This window comes from Balaenoptera physalus, assembly GCF_965194825.1.
Source record: "Balaenoptera physalus genome assembly, chromosome: 17".
NCBI classification, from domain to species: domain Eukaryota; kingdom Metazoa; phylum Chordata; class Mammalia; order Artiodactyla; family Balaenopteridae; genus Balaenoptera; species Balaenoptera physalus.
In genome coordinates this window covers 79,108,628-79,123,082 of record NC_138895.1, presented here as the reverse complement: position 1 = coordinate 79,123,082, position 14,455 = coordinate 79,108,628, and the positions used below count along the sequence as shown (strand labels likewise).

The following is a 14,455-nucleotide window of genomic DNA, read 5'->3' as shown; positions in this document are numbered from 1 at the left end:
ACTGGCTAATAAGTTCCTCAAGAAAGAATAAAAGTAAATAAGCATCTGATTCAAAGCAGATCTGATAACATCTTCTCATTACCTCCTGAGAAGGACCCCTACTGTTCCACCACGTGTACAGAGCCCTGGGATGTTCTTCTGCTTGTTTAACACTGCATTTCACTTAGAAGTTCCTTTCATTTCTGTCTGCAGAGCTGTTGGTGACTTCCTCCTACCCCCAACTCAGGGGCTCTAAAGTGGTAAAGAGCCAAGCCTTTAATGACTGCCAAACTCCAAATATACTTTCTAACTCTTCTACCGTTATGAGAATTAAAACACAACACTGAAACGAAGACTGGAGTTTGCCAGGGATACGTACCAAGAATTACATGAGGTGCTGAAGACGCAAAGACATGTAAGACCAAGCCCTGCCTCCCAAGCATCCCACACTCTCCCAGGGAAGACAGAGATCCAATCAGTACAGTGTGATGACTATCACCCCATCAGAGACTTAGGCAGCGGCTGCTTCGGGACCTGAAAATAGGCACTCTAACCCATTTGCGGGGGAGGTAAGTGGTCAGAGGAGATACCTACAGCAGAAATTGGAAGGATAAAGTATAACAACGGATGCTACATAACCCATCTTTCAATTCCGGCACTGGTTAGGGAGAAAAGAACAAACTGCGCATAAGAGGCCAGAGTTTGAATCCCCCTTCTGTCATTACTAACTGTACCATCAGAGCTTGACCCTTTATACGTCCAAGGGTCAGTGTGATATGGTAAAGAACAATGGGCTTGGAGAAGAACAAAGCTTGAACCTCCACTTGGACATTTTATAAGTATGTCACTCTGGGTGACTCAACTTTATTGTTGGAGTCTTGATTTCTACAAGTGAAATATTAGGCTAATAGCCTCTACATTTCTGGGCTGTTCCCAGTATTGAGATTATAGACCTAACCAGGCAGAGAAGCACCTTGAAAATGTTCCTAGACTGAGAGTTAAATCTAAACTGCCTGTCACTAAATATTTCAAAAGAATAGCTGAAGGCTAATAAGACATTCCTTAGGAAAGGAGAGGGCATCTATAAACTTAAAGCTCACTCTCAATCTAATGCAGAGAGAGCAGACATTCCTCAAGAGCAGAGACTGTTTTTCCCTCTCTACCTTCAGGACCAACACAAATGCCCCGCGTGGCAGGTTCTCAAATAAACCTGCTACTAACGTCCAGATACCAAAACACGGTAACTGACAATCACTGGATCCCTTTGAATCATAACACACCATAAAAAATTCAGAAATGGTTTATCTAAAAATGTGAGTCATGAATCCATTTTCTTACAAAAAACAAAACCTGATAACCCTAAGAAAAACTATTAAAAACTTAAATAACCACATCTTTCTCTGGATGAAGCAGAGAATCACACACTATGACATGAAGGCACCACAGCTAAATATAACTCTGCAATTTTCATTCTCATTCTTCTCTCTTACTTTAAACGCCTGACAACACGCAAGCAATCAAAAAAAATTTACAAAAAGGATCTCCCAAAATGAAACTCTTAAGCCATTGAGTTTTGTTGAACAAAGAGATGCACTTAAGGCAAAATAATGACCCTTCCTTTATACATGTTTACCCCTCACACATATCCTGAGTAATGCTAAGAGTCCTATTATTAGAGAAATTTATGTAATATGAAAAACACTTATTTATCTCGACCTGAATAGACCACCATAATCTGGAATCCTTTGCTCCACTTCCTCTTGTAACCAACCACTAAATATAACTTGGCAGTGAACCAGCCACCAATCCATATATTACATCAGATAATTAAAAATACAGGGTTATGTAATCTTATTTAATGGTTACTTGGCTTGGATTGAAAAACATCCAAAGCAATACCAGAGAACTGGATTAAATTATAATGCGTAAGACATTTCTGAAGATGTTTTTTAGTAAGAGTCAGCACATCCCCTACTAGCAAATATAATATAAAACATGCAATGCTACTTTCATCTCCAATTAACCTCCTTGGCAAGAAACTGCAATGTCAACTCACTCTATAGGCAGTGGTGTTTGCGGGGGGGGAGGGGCGATTTTAAAAAGTCTATTTTATTTGATTCGGTTTAACATCAAGTAAACATTACCCATTACTATTGGCAAAGAAACAAAAGCATTCGATATTTGAGGGGTGGGGGGAAGGAAAATCAGTTATCCTGAGAAAACAGAAATAAAAGTCAGGAACTAATGTCCACTACGAAACACAAGCCTGGAAAGTGTAAAAGCCGACCTATGTTAGCAGAGAAGCATACATCTTGATGTGATCCAAGCTCAAGTTCTTACATAAGGATTATTAGGAAAAAAAGTAATTCAGCTAGGAAGTTGAACATGTTTACAAATGCTGAATTTTTAAAAAAATGACCACACCTCATTTATCAACTGTTTCATTATCATAGTGTGTTGATTACTGAAGTCATATATTGGTCTCCAGAGAGCTTTAATTCAAAAATGCCTCTTGACCTGAGCACTAAAATCCTGCAGGATAAATCTACCGTGAATGTTTGTTTCTTCAAAGAAGACCACTAGACAAGCACAGAAACAAACTTTTAAACAAAATCAACAGGAAGTTGACACAAAACAAGCATATTAGTTATATCGATTTCTGCAGGTAAATTAGCATGTGTGAAATGTTTCAGAGCCATCTTTTGGGGAAGGCATAAGTAGGGAGAACAAGCGCCTTATGAGACCAAACACCTGAGTTCAGATTAACCTATCTCAGTTACCTACGAGCTCCCATAGCTGAGATCCTCAGCTCCCTCCCCTGAGAAATGGAGACATCAAAGGCTGCCTCACCAGCGCGCAAGTGTGAGAACACAAGTAGACAGCATGTGCCTGAAAGAGTCTCAGAAACTTTAGAACACTACGCAAACAAAGGTACTGTTAGCATGTGGAGATGTTAACCATCCCGTCTATCTATTGCGTGCCACTCCATAACAAAACAGAGGTGTGCACTGCTGACTCATCAGCACTGTACAAGTTAGTGACCGAATTCGGATTCCAGTAGCAAGATTCAGAATAACATCTGAAAAACCAGGTGCCTCCTTTAGATGCAAACAGTCAAAAATACAGGTAAAAAAGAATAAAAATGCTCTCAATAGCCACTCACAAGATGATTATCAGATTTAAAATCAAAGTTTCCTAATAGCCAATTCAGATTTAAGACACTATGTTTTAGAAATGCATTTGTAATTCTGAAGTTACGTAACAGAGCATAATTAATATTTTAAATGATAGGGTTCTGCATTCCAGATACCAGCCTGTGATTTAAGGGGAAAACATTTTAGTCTGAAATAATTAAATTAACAGTAATAAGAGCACCTGAGCAGTATCTCTTTCTTCCTCCATGTAACTGTTCAATGTGAGAAGCGTGCTTCTTGTAAGAACTACATTTTTGATGGAAAAGTAAGGTAATCCGGTTTAAGGTCTTAAAAAAAACACTAAATGGCAACACTGTGCAAGATCTGTTTCAAATAACTGGAGACAATTACCACAGGTAAAAACACAGAAACCAAAAGAATTTTGAATGTATTAGAATGAATGTACTGCAGCAACCTGGCACAGAAAAATAATTCTGACTTTTAAAATAAAATAACTTACTACACTTTTGTTAAACTGCTTCCTTAATTGAGTACAACGTAACTTTGATGCAGCTTCTTTATTAAGAAAAGTGCACTCGTTCTACAATCCAGAATATTTCTAACGCCAGTGATCTCACACAATGTACAAAGAAATATCTTTCAAAGAGATGACAGCCCAGCAGGCAACAAAAGATATATGTAAATCACAAAGAGCAAGGAGTACAAACCTCACTGTTGGGCTGTTCGGAAGAGCATGGCAATAAAACTTAAAATTCTCTTACTTTAATGCATGCCCGTTACTTCTTCACAACCCCTTGTTATTAAAGAAATAAAAATAAGCCTACAATTAAAATTAAATGGGGAAGCTCTGTGAACCAATCTCCGTTCAACAAATTAAATATCAAGCTTAAATTCTTGGAGACAGTGAGTCTCTCCACCACCACCCTCAGTCAACAACACGCACACCCTACTCGGAAGAACTGGTTGCAACGCGCAAATACCGGAGGTCGCTGTTTTAAAATATAGATTATCTATACACAAGCAGAATATGTCTGCCTCATCTTTCACTTCCAACAATAAAAGAGCCAGGTCCAGCATTAAGACCCGCAGACCCGCCTGAGTCAGGAAGCACAGACTGTCAAGGCACAGTGAGTAATTCAAGCAAAAGGTAACAGATCCGACCAGATAATGTGTCTGTCATCACCCAAAGAAACAGTAGACCAGTGGCTCCCAAACCCAGCTTTCTCTGAGACACGTATTCCCAGATCCAGGAGGAATAAAGGGCTGCTCCCGGGAAGGCAGGCTTAATTTACCGTCCATCCCAGAAGATTACTCAGGAAGCCTGAGGAGGAACAAGCCTGGGAACACTGTCCTGGGCCCGCCCGCCTCCATACGCCCCTGCACCCCCTGCACCCCGTGGCCTGCATTCCCCAGGGCTGCTCACACCCTGAGCTGGCCGGAGTAGTGCTAAGATGGCACAGGCAGCAGAGACTCCGCGGCCGGCGTTCCGAGTCCCCAGCCAGCCCCCAAGGAGGGCGGCCCAGCCAGAGCCTCCCAAAGAGACGACAGGCAAGCCAAGAAGCGGGCTCCGGGGTGGGCCTCTTCTCCCCTAATGGCCCTCGAGGGCCAGCCGGCAAGGCTTGGCATGAGCTGCCCACCCCCAGGGAGGGCGGCTAGAGCCTGGACCCGGGACAAAGAGGGGATGCGACAGGAAACGGGTCTCTGCCACTGGGACCGCTGGCCCTGCTCCTCCGAAGTGCTTGGGGTCTGACCCCAAATCTCCTCCAAAGGTCCTCAAACTTCACCAACAATCCAAGCACCTGCTCCCTTCACCTCTTCTGCATTCGATCCCCTCAAATCCTTCCATTTCCCTCCAGCTTGCTCCAGTTCCTTCCCTCCAGACAAGCCAAACGCACTAGTTCCCCGAGTCCCCCGCCCCACTCTCCCCCTCCAATGAGATCATTCAACCCCGCCCCGACGAAGCCCCCAGATGTTCGCCGTCCCCCACCCAGAAGTTTCCCTTGGGTACCCTCGAGGCCCCAAAGGTTTCCTTCAAGTCCTAGCCAAACGCCTCAGCCTCCTTCTTTCCCGAGTCTCCCCAACGCGCACACACACCTCGGCGCTCCCCAGGTGTCCCGTACGCTCCCAGGTCCCTCTCCGAACGCCCCCAGGTTGCGACCTGGGTCCCCTCCAGTCGCCCCGAGGGCGACGGCCAGCCAGCCCCACGCTCCCGCCTTGCCCCCCGGTCCCGACCCTCCCGGTCCCCGACCCCCTGGCCCGCCGCTCCAGGGTCCCCAACGGCCGCGGGCGCCAGTTAACGGCCGGCCGGCGCGCGCCCCTACCTTGGTTCACCAGCCGCAGGGCGTGCGTGAAGGAGGGGTCCAGGGAGTCCTTCTCCGCCATCAGCTCCGGCAGGTACTTCTCCTCCATGCTCGCCGGCCGCCCGGGCCCGGGACGCGGACTCGAGGCGGGCGGGCAGCGCCGGCCACGCAACCCCCGACCCCGCCCGCGCCCTAGCGGCGCGGAACCCGGGCCGGACGCCGCGGCCGGGGCGCGGCGGAGCCAAGCCGGGCGGTCGGCCTGGCGGCGGCGGCGGCGGCGGCGGCGCCGCGAGGCGGGAAGCGGCCGCGCAGCCCCGGTCCCCAGGGGATGGCCGCCGACTGCCCCGCGCTGGCGGCCGCTGCCTCCTGGACGCGGCCCCCGCGCTCCCGCCACGGGCCGGCGCGGTCAGGCGGGCCCTCCGGCCGGGCCGGCGGCACACTTTGCGAGCCTGAGGCAGTCCCGGGCGAGCGCAGCCAGCCGGCGCCAGCGCCGACCTCAGCCACCACCCGCACGCCGCGCGCCGCCCCACGCTCTCCGAGCGGCCCCGCCGAGCGCCCGGCCCCACCCTCCGCGCCCCGCCCGCCGCGCCTGCGCGCTGAGCCCGCGCCCCACCGCCCGCCGTCCGCCGCGGCGCGCCGCCAGAGGGGGCCGTTCCCGGATGCGCGGACGGGCCGGGGAGGGGCGTCCCGGCGCTTCCCGCTCGCCCCGCGCTCGCCCACAGCCCGGGGGGCGCGCGGGGAGCCCCACGGCTCGGCTACCGCGTGGCCAGACGCAGAGACAGGGAAACTGAGGCCCAGAGAGGTGAAGCGGCTCGCCCAAGGTCACCCAGCGAGCGACTCCGGGAGGAGGGCTGCGCGCTCGGACCCCGGGTCGGGTCAGGGGCCGGGCGGGGAGAGAGGACGCCGAGCAGCGCCCGCGCTCGGCGCAGCGGGCTCTGGGCAAAGGCAGAGGGACGAGCCGCCCTGCTCTTTAAGCTCCCTGGACTTCCCTAACTTATCTCGCGTTGCTGTCCCCTCCTATGTGCTAGGAAATAACGTGGGCACGCCGTCCTCCCTCGGCGCCTCCCGCGCTCAGCGCCGACCCCCGAGACCCTCGGTACCGAGGTCGATTACATAAAAGCGCGTGCCCTTCAGGTCGGCCTTGTCATCCCGACTTGCCGCCGGGTTGTCATTCTCTTCGCGCAGAAACCTGCTGTGCCCGGATGCGGAGGAGGGAGCTGCGCCCCAGGCCTGTCCCCTGGACACACGTAGGTGCTCATGTCCTCCGTCCATACACGCCCCGACCCCCATCCCCGATAAATCCTCCATCAGTCCGTTTTCAGATTTCCCGTGTAGAGTCAGTGCCCCCCAGCAGGCCAAAGACTCCGCATCTGTCCTGCCTTTGCCCCACCAAATCCCCACTTCAGGTCCTGACCTCAATGCCACTGTCCCTGGACAGCCTTCCCGGACTTCCCCAGCAAAGCTGGTTACTGTTGTGTGTCCCACCAGCACTGGTCAAGCCTCGCTCAGAGAGAGCTGTAACTGTGTTTTCATCAGACCATGAGCATCTCAGGGACAGGGCTAGAGTTTTGTTTTATGGGGAAAGTTCCCAGCTCTTAGTGCACTAGGACAGATGGAGAGGCACCAGAAATATTTGATGAAAGAATAAGCCATGGGCATGCCACTCCACCGGGAGTGAATCTTCCTCCCAGCCCCCCAGGCAACCGCCTGTACTCCTGATGTAAACAGAGGCAGCTCTATGCCCAAAGATGCTGGGAGTGGAAATCAAGGAGCTCTAAGCTGCCCCTAAGTCCCAGCCGGACTTCCCTCATTCTTAAGCTCCACCCCTAGACAGACCTGGCTCCAGGTGAGGTGCCATTTCAGAGTCCCCAGTAAGAATCTTTTCCATGTCTTTCTTTGGGCTAAACTTGCAAGAGCCAGTCAGATGAGACAGTTAAATGTGTGGCCTCTGGGACCAGACAGCCTGCATTTAGAATCATGGCTTAGCTGCTCACTAGCTGTGTTATCTTGGGCAAGTTACTTCACCTCTTGGTTTCCTCATCTGTAAAGTGGAAATGATAATAGAACCTGTTTCCTAAGAGAATCGTGAGGATTAAGCATATCAACTGTCAATGAAATCCCCAGTCTCCAGCACATAGAAAGTGCTTAGTTGTTCTTTGTTGAGTTTATCCCCTTTGTATGGCTGCTCTCTGGGTTTTCTGAACCAGCTGTAGCTCCTGGGGGCACCTGCATCGCCCCAACAGACTGAGTGAAGGACCTGGGACCACACATCTCTGTTTCAGACCAGGAGCCCAGAGTGTAGCTGGGCAGACACTCTGCAGTCCCAGATCTTCCAGGACCCACTGTGCACCCTCAGTCAAATAACCTCTCTGAGCTTTGGAGCCCACCTCTCCAAAACTCAACTTATGCCGGCAGTCCTGGAGGGCAGTTGGAAGGATTTGAGGGGAAATGTTTTCTCCTTTAACATTAGAGTGGAATGCACAGACCTCTGGCTTCCATGCCTTACAACACAGGATTTACATTCTAGGGTGTAATTCCCTGGCAGCCACTTTTCGAGGGAAGAAGGGATATGGAGAGAGTCTGGGATCCGTAAGGGGGACCAGATGCTCCGCTGCTCCCCTCACCACTTGGTCTAAGACCCTCCTTTCCATTCCAACCTTCTGCCCCAGTGCCAGTCCAGCCCTGGAGTAGTTGCTGTTTTTATTAAGCATGTACTACGTGCCAGGTGGGAGGCCAGGGGCTTTGTACCCACTACTTTCAGTTCTCTCAACATCCTGTAGGGAAGATACTGTTTATCAGCAATTACAAATGAGGAAACCGAGGCTTAGAGCAGTTTAATACCTTGCTTAAGTGCCACCGCTGTCAGCGAGGGATCCAGTCCCACAGGACTCCAAAGCCTCCTCTCCCTGCCTTCCCTGTCCTGCCCTCCCAGGTAGCAGTCTGAGACACCCCATCCCTCCCGCCTCCAAATAGTTGGCAGACATGTCTCGCCAGCAGCTGGGGAGGAGGGCTGTACCCTGGGAAGTTGACAGCGAAGCACTGAATCTTCGGCTCCGGCCCCTCCTTCTCACAGAACCTTCCAAGAGGGCAGGTGCCCAGCAACGCAAGAATCCATGTGGGACTCTCCAGGGAGAAAGGAGACAAATGTCTCTGTGAGAGGCTCAGGAAATTACCCCCAGCCACCAACCTGGCCAAGCTGTTGGCTGTGGGGCACCTCCACGCCTTCCTGACCAGACTCTGCTGGTCGTCCTGAGATGGCCATCCTGCAAGCACTAACCCTCTGGTCCCTCTGAAGATGAGAAAAGCAGGTCTTGGGAAAGGTCGTGGATTTTCTTCAAGCAACTATAGGTAGTGCTGCAACTCAGGTCTAATGACTGCCGGGCCAGACAGAGAGCTCTCCGGGCGCACACCAGGACTCGCTGAGCACAGGCTTGGTGCACGCGCCATCTGGGTACAAAGGACTAGCCGTGCACAAAGCCGCCTCAAGCCAGAGGCACTGGGCCGCCTACGCCATCTGCGTGGCTTGTGTCTGCCCTGGACCGGAGGCCCGAAGCTGCAGGAGACAACTCCAGCTGCCCTTTCTCCTCACATCCACAAGTCAGGAGACAACCCCTCAGCGTCAGAGACAGAGGGGCACTTCCCACATCAACCTCGCCAGGTGTCACTGCGCCATCTCAGGCACTGCTCCCACGGCAAGTCCCTCCAGCTCCAGCCAACCACCACATGGCAGTGTGTGCCCGAATCCCCGCCTGTCACCCTCACCACCACCGCACCCACCTCTGGAGAAAGATGGCCAGCACTTCCCCGGCCTCTGTGACACTAACAGCAGTGGGTCAGACACAGCCAAAGAAACTCCATGTCATCAGAGGATAACAAACGTGAAGAGAGTCTGTGAGGTCACTGTCATGTTTGTACTGAATTGCTGCTCACACTACAAGCTTCCTATTCGTTTTGTTTAAAAAAGGTGAATCCTATCCCAGTTACCACGAGACCCGGCAGTGCCATGGGTGATGGTGTCCAAATCTGACTGGCCTGAGGGCCAGAGAGACCTCGATTTGGCCCCCGGTTCTCCTGCTTACTAGCTGTGTGATCTTGAGCCAACTACTTGATGTCTCTGAGCAGAGGGAGAGGAAATACCAACCTCCCAGGATTCTGCGAGGTTTCAACTGAAGCATTAAGCTTGTCATATGCACTGATGGCATTTAAAGCATTTTGAGCCTCACTCCTCTACGCTCCACCAGCATTTAAGCAGTTAAGTGCTCCTGTCCACACTTAACACATCAGTTTCTGGGCACGTGTGGACCGCTCTGCCACCACGCCGTCCTCGCAGCCTGCTCACCTCCACAGCCCCAGTGCCCAGCCGGGCGGTCAGTTCACAGCAAGTACTCAACACTCGTTCAAGTCCACTTCTCCTGAAATGCAGTCCCCCAACAGCACCGCTTCCCAGCGACCAGAGATAAATGAGTTTGTCGTGTAAGACAAGCACCAAAACATGGCACAGCCTTACCTAGAAATCAGTCATTCATGTGGCGGGGAGAAAGGCACCACAAATGTTCACTGTGATCCCGGCTCCAGTCCGTTACAGCAGGAAATGCATTTTCAAACCTTAAGAATGACTGAAAAGGCTTAGCACACGTAGAGGGGGGCACAGAGAAACTCTTCAAAGTTGGGAGCCTTTGCAAAGTTCAAAGTCCATCCATAAATCAGGAACGCCTTCACCGAGGCCTGGCTAGTCTGTTGGTGGCTCTCTCCTACTTTATTCAGCCAACCTTCCAAAACCTCCTGCATTCAAGATATAGTAATACAACTAGAAGGAACCACAGAGATCTGCTAGCTCACAAGTCACCCGTTTTTAGAGATGAAGAAACAGTTGCTCAGAACATTTAAGTGACCCAAAAGTATTCAGTGGAGAATTGGACACACACACACACACACCCTCCAGCCATGTCTAAGGATGAATGGGATCAAACCTTTCAGCCCAGTCACTCACGTACCTGAAGACTCCTATCCTGTCTCTGTATCCATATACCCTACAAGTCTGTTTCCTTCTCTTGCTAGTTGGTGGATGGATAATCCAGTTCCTCTAGCGGCTAGAGTCCAGCCACTTTCTTCTTTCTCCAGGAAGGGAGCCATCCTGGTACTTTCTTGCAGGAGCTAATAAAACCACAGCTATTGCGCAGGCCCCCCCTAGTGGCGAAGTGTGAAAGCACATGCCCCCAAAAGTTTGTGTTGAACCAGATTGACAACCCCCGGGTTGAACCTAGTCTCCACCAAAAGGGAACCTCACATAGGATTTTAATTCGTTCCCAGCAAAGGGGACAGAGAAGTATGATCTTAGGTGAAAGAGAGTGAAAAAGGTAGGAGGTAAAGAAAAAGGGGAAAGGAGAGGGGAAAAGGGAGAAAAAGAAGATGAAGAGAACAAAAAGAAAAAAGAGAAAGCAAAAGACACATAGGAGACAGAGCAAGAGAATAAGGAAGGCTTAAAGGAGGGACGTTTCTCTGTGCTCAGCCTTTCTCTATTTTGAAGATAAACACTCAAGAAAATAGTAGTGGAAAATAAGAATTGACATGCCCAGGGTCAGTTGGCTTCCCTGTGGCACCGTCAGGCGGGGACAGAGGAGCCAGGGAGAAGAAGGGACAGGGACCCTGTAGTTGACCCCATCACAGCCTGACTTGATAATCTTTTCAAGATCCAAACCTTTCTCTGTCTCTATTTCTGAGCTTGTAAAAGGTGCGCTAATAGCAGCTGTTCTCTTCCTGTTTTATTGCAATCTGATGAGAATAAAGATTTGCAGAGAAAACCCCAAAAAGTGCTCTGAAAAGTTCCCAGATATAACCATCACAGAAATGTGTTTTATTGTTTTCCTCTATGCAACAGCAGCCCTCTATCCTCTACTTCCTGGACCAAAAGTGTGATATGTGATGCTGGACTGCCAAAGCACTTACTATATTTCAACAATGCATCAAGTTATCACGACCTCTGGTGCTTTATAAGATGCCATGATTTGAAAGGCGCTGTTGAAATGTAAAACATTACTGCCACAGTAGTAAAAAGATCTATGTCCATCTCCTAACCCACTCTTTCTTCTCAGTATGCGTAGAGATACACGCAAAACAATTCCGTCCACATTAGCAGAATACTTTACAATAAAACTGCACATGTCTGAGTTTGGCAAAATGATCACAAAACAAAATATTTTGGAAGTGTCAAGGTACCTTTAGTGTCCAAACAGCTACCAAGGGGGTGATGACATTTTTAGAGTCCACTGCAAAAGTAAACACATCCTGGTCTCATATAAAAATGCCAGCTTGTGTTTGTGTTTTTCTGTAGCTAAAAAATGGAGAGATAATCTTATCAAAAAATGGCTGTGGAAGAAAAACGGACATAAAGTTGAAGTTGTATACTCATGTACATTGAATTACATGAGAAAACATCTCTTCTCAAAACAAATGTGGACTTTTGTCAGTATCCCATCTGCGGACTTCCTAAGTGTCTCTGGATTTTTTTCTTTGGGTTCTGTGCAACATGGCACTAGCCTTCCCACAAATCTCATCCCTCATTGCTACCCTGTCTGGGTTTATACCGGGGTGATATGGAACACCTCAAAATCTCTTATTTGCTCTTGCTAGGGGAGGGGAGTAGAGTGGCAGGTGTACTCAGGCAATCTTGGTGGACTTGATCCAGCCTCAGATGGTAGCTGGTATGTGGGGAAGTTCCAGCTTCCTCTGTCAGATCTTATCCTGGTAATCAATTTTCTCCTGGTCTTCCTAGCCACACTCACTGGTAACAGGTCTGCAAACCTGCAGCAACTTAGATGTACAAACCACGGTGATCCGTGCCCAGTTTGACCTGGTAAGTTACCCTTGAGCAGGTAATGGTTGGAGCCACCGGCTGAGGAACCAAACAGAGGCTTGGGGCTGCCACTAGTCAGCTGGGTGCTCTGGGCAAAGCTGCCTCTTCCAGCCTCTCTTTCCCCACTTGTAAAATGAAGGGAATACCTCTCGTCACAAAGAGTTCCTTTAGGATCTCCTTGAGATAAATGTACGTAAAGCGCTTAGCAGAGAGCTGGCACTCGATGGGCACAGAATGGATGGAAGAGCCATAGAGCAGAAATATAACATGAGCCACAGGCATAACTGTAAATTTCCTAGCAGCCACATTAGCAAAGTGAAAAGAGACAGGTGGAATTTATTTTAATAAGATGGTTTAACCATACATATCCAGAATACTATTTCAACATGTAATCAATAATTTTTAAAATATTAATGAGATATTTTACATTAAAAAATTTTATACTATGAAAATTGGTGTGTATTTGCACCTACAGCACATCTCAATCCAGAAGCAAAATTTTCAGCAGTTAAAGTAAAATGTAGTCCTACATTTTAATGGAGAGTTGTGTTTAATGGAAAAATATTTAACACTGCTTGCATTTTTAAATTCAAATTCAATTAAAATTAAATAACATTAACACTGGTTCTTCATAATGCTAGCCTTAATTCATGTGCTTGTTAGCCACATGTGACTAGTAGCTATGGTACCAGGCAGTGCAGATCAGAGGAAGGGATTCAGGGGCATGGAATAGAAAATGCAGCTGTCAACTGCTTAACCAAAGAGATGTGTCCTGGTCTCACCCCACATGAAGCCTAAAATAGGCTGCCCGGGGCTGGTGCAATGGCTACAAAATGTCATCAGTGAGCCAGGCTCCTTCAGTCTTTCTGCTCCACCCACCTAAGGGTGGCAGGATGGGTTATCCCCATGACACCCTGGGCATCTGACCTCACTCCAGGCAGGGAAAAGGGGGGAGCAAGGGGCTAAAGGGAAAATGACCATCACCTGTCGAGTCTGCTCAGCTGTTAAGGAGTTTTCTTGGAAGCCCCAACTAATGGCGTTTGCTTAAGTGTCATTAACCAGAACTGTATCACACACGGACACCCTTATCTGCACAGGGCAGAGCTGGTAAACATAGTGTTTTACCTGGGCACATTGGCACCTCCAACAAAAAGTGGAGTTCCTCAGTAAGAAATAGGGGACAATGGATATTTGGTAGGCATTTGACAGCCTCTACCAGAGGTGGCACCTGCAGTTATTATTACTCATGCCACCAGATTCCAAGGGGCACTCACAAAGAATCCTTAAAGAAAGAAAATAATAGAGTTGTGTTTTTTGGGGTTTTTTTGCTGAATAAAACAGAAATACCCTTCCTGCATCACATCTTAGAATATAGCTGGGTAAGGTCCAGGGAACCAGGATAGACAGGGCAGGGAAGGCAGGAGGCCGCTTCCCTGGGTGGGCAGAACGAGGGGTGGCGTGGGCAGAAAACAACTCCTTTGTGCAGATGAGGCAGATGCTACAGCTCAAGAGAGTGTTGGAAGGAAATGCGCCTTAAGCAACCGGGAGGGTCACTTTATGGAAAGCAAGTGTAGCTCCTGTTGAGGGTCCTTCTCATGGACACTAAAGGTGCTTCTATGGGCTCAGCTGCAGCTTGGAGGGCTTTCTTAGGAAGCTGAATTCCTATCCCCTGGACTCCTCACTACACCCCTGCTCATCGCTGAGCAGGAAAAGATACACTACCAACCTCAGTGTCACCAAGGTGATGACCTTGTTTGTTCTTGGAGAGTTACTTAAAATCTAAGCCTCCCTTTCCTCCTAAAATGGGGGCAATAATGGGACCACTTAATAGTCCAGTTGTGAGGATGAAATGAGCTAATGTATTCAAAATGCTTAGCTCAGCCCTTACCACATAGAAAGTGCTCAATAAATTATTATTCTGAGTTTTCTCTTATCATGCTAGAGTGAGTTGTGTGTTTCCTTTTGTCCACCCTATCATTTTGTATATTGGTTAGAAGCCTGGCAAGAAACAGACAGTGCTCTCAGAAGGAGTCATTAAAGAGAGCTTCATAAAGGGGCTCTTTACAAGGTATGTGCAGGGCAAAGGGAAACTAAGAAGGAAGAGTTAAGCAGTCTGGGTAACCTTGCCAATCTACGCCTGAGGAGGCAAGAGAAAGGACAGGTCCCAG

General features: G+C 49.1%; 1 protein-coding gene and 1 long non-coding RNA gene across 5 annotated transcripts in view; one reads left to right on the top strand and one right to left on the bottom strand.

Moving 5' to 3' along the window:
• The window catches only part of KHDRBS3 (KH RNA binding domain containing, signal transduction associated 3), a 166,715-nt gene extending 160,730 nt beyond the window's left edge, over nucleotides 1-5,985 (bottom strand). For 2 of the 4 annotated variants that reach the window (XR_014255694.1, XM_082433852.1), the window contains exon 1: nucleotides 5,456-5,984. Coding sequence is in view for 3 of the 4 variants with exons in the window: in XM_082433852.1 (XP_082289978.1) it covers nucleotides 5,456-5,543 (88 nt within the window). In the remaining variant the exon portion in view is untranslated. Of the gene's footprint in view, nucleotides 1-5,455 lie in introns of all 4 variants that reach the window. The other 2 variants (XM_082433854.1, XM_082433853.1) reach the window with 1 other exon arrangement.
• Nucleotides 1-14,455, top strand: part of LOC309646986 — a 383,043-nt gene that overhangs the window by 31,896 nt on the left and 336,692 nt on the right. The gene's annotated exons all lie outside the window — the stretch shown is intronic.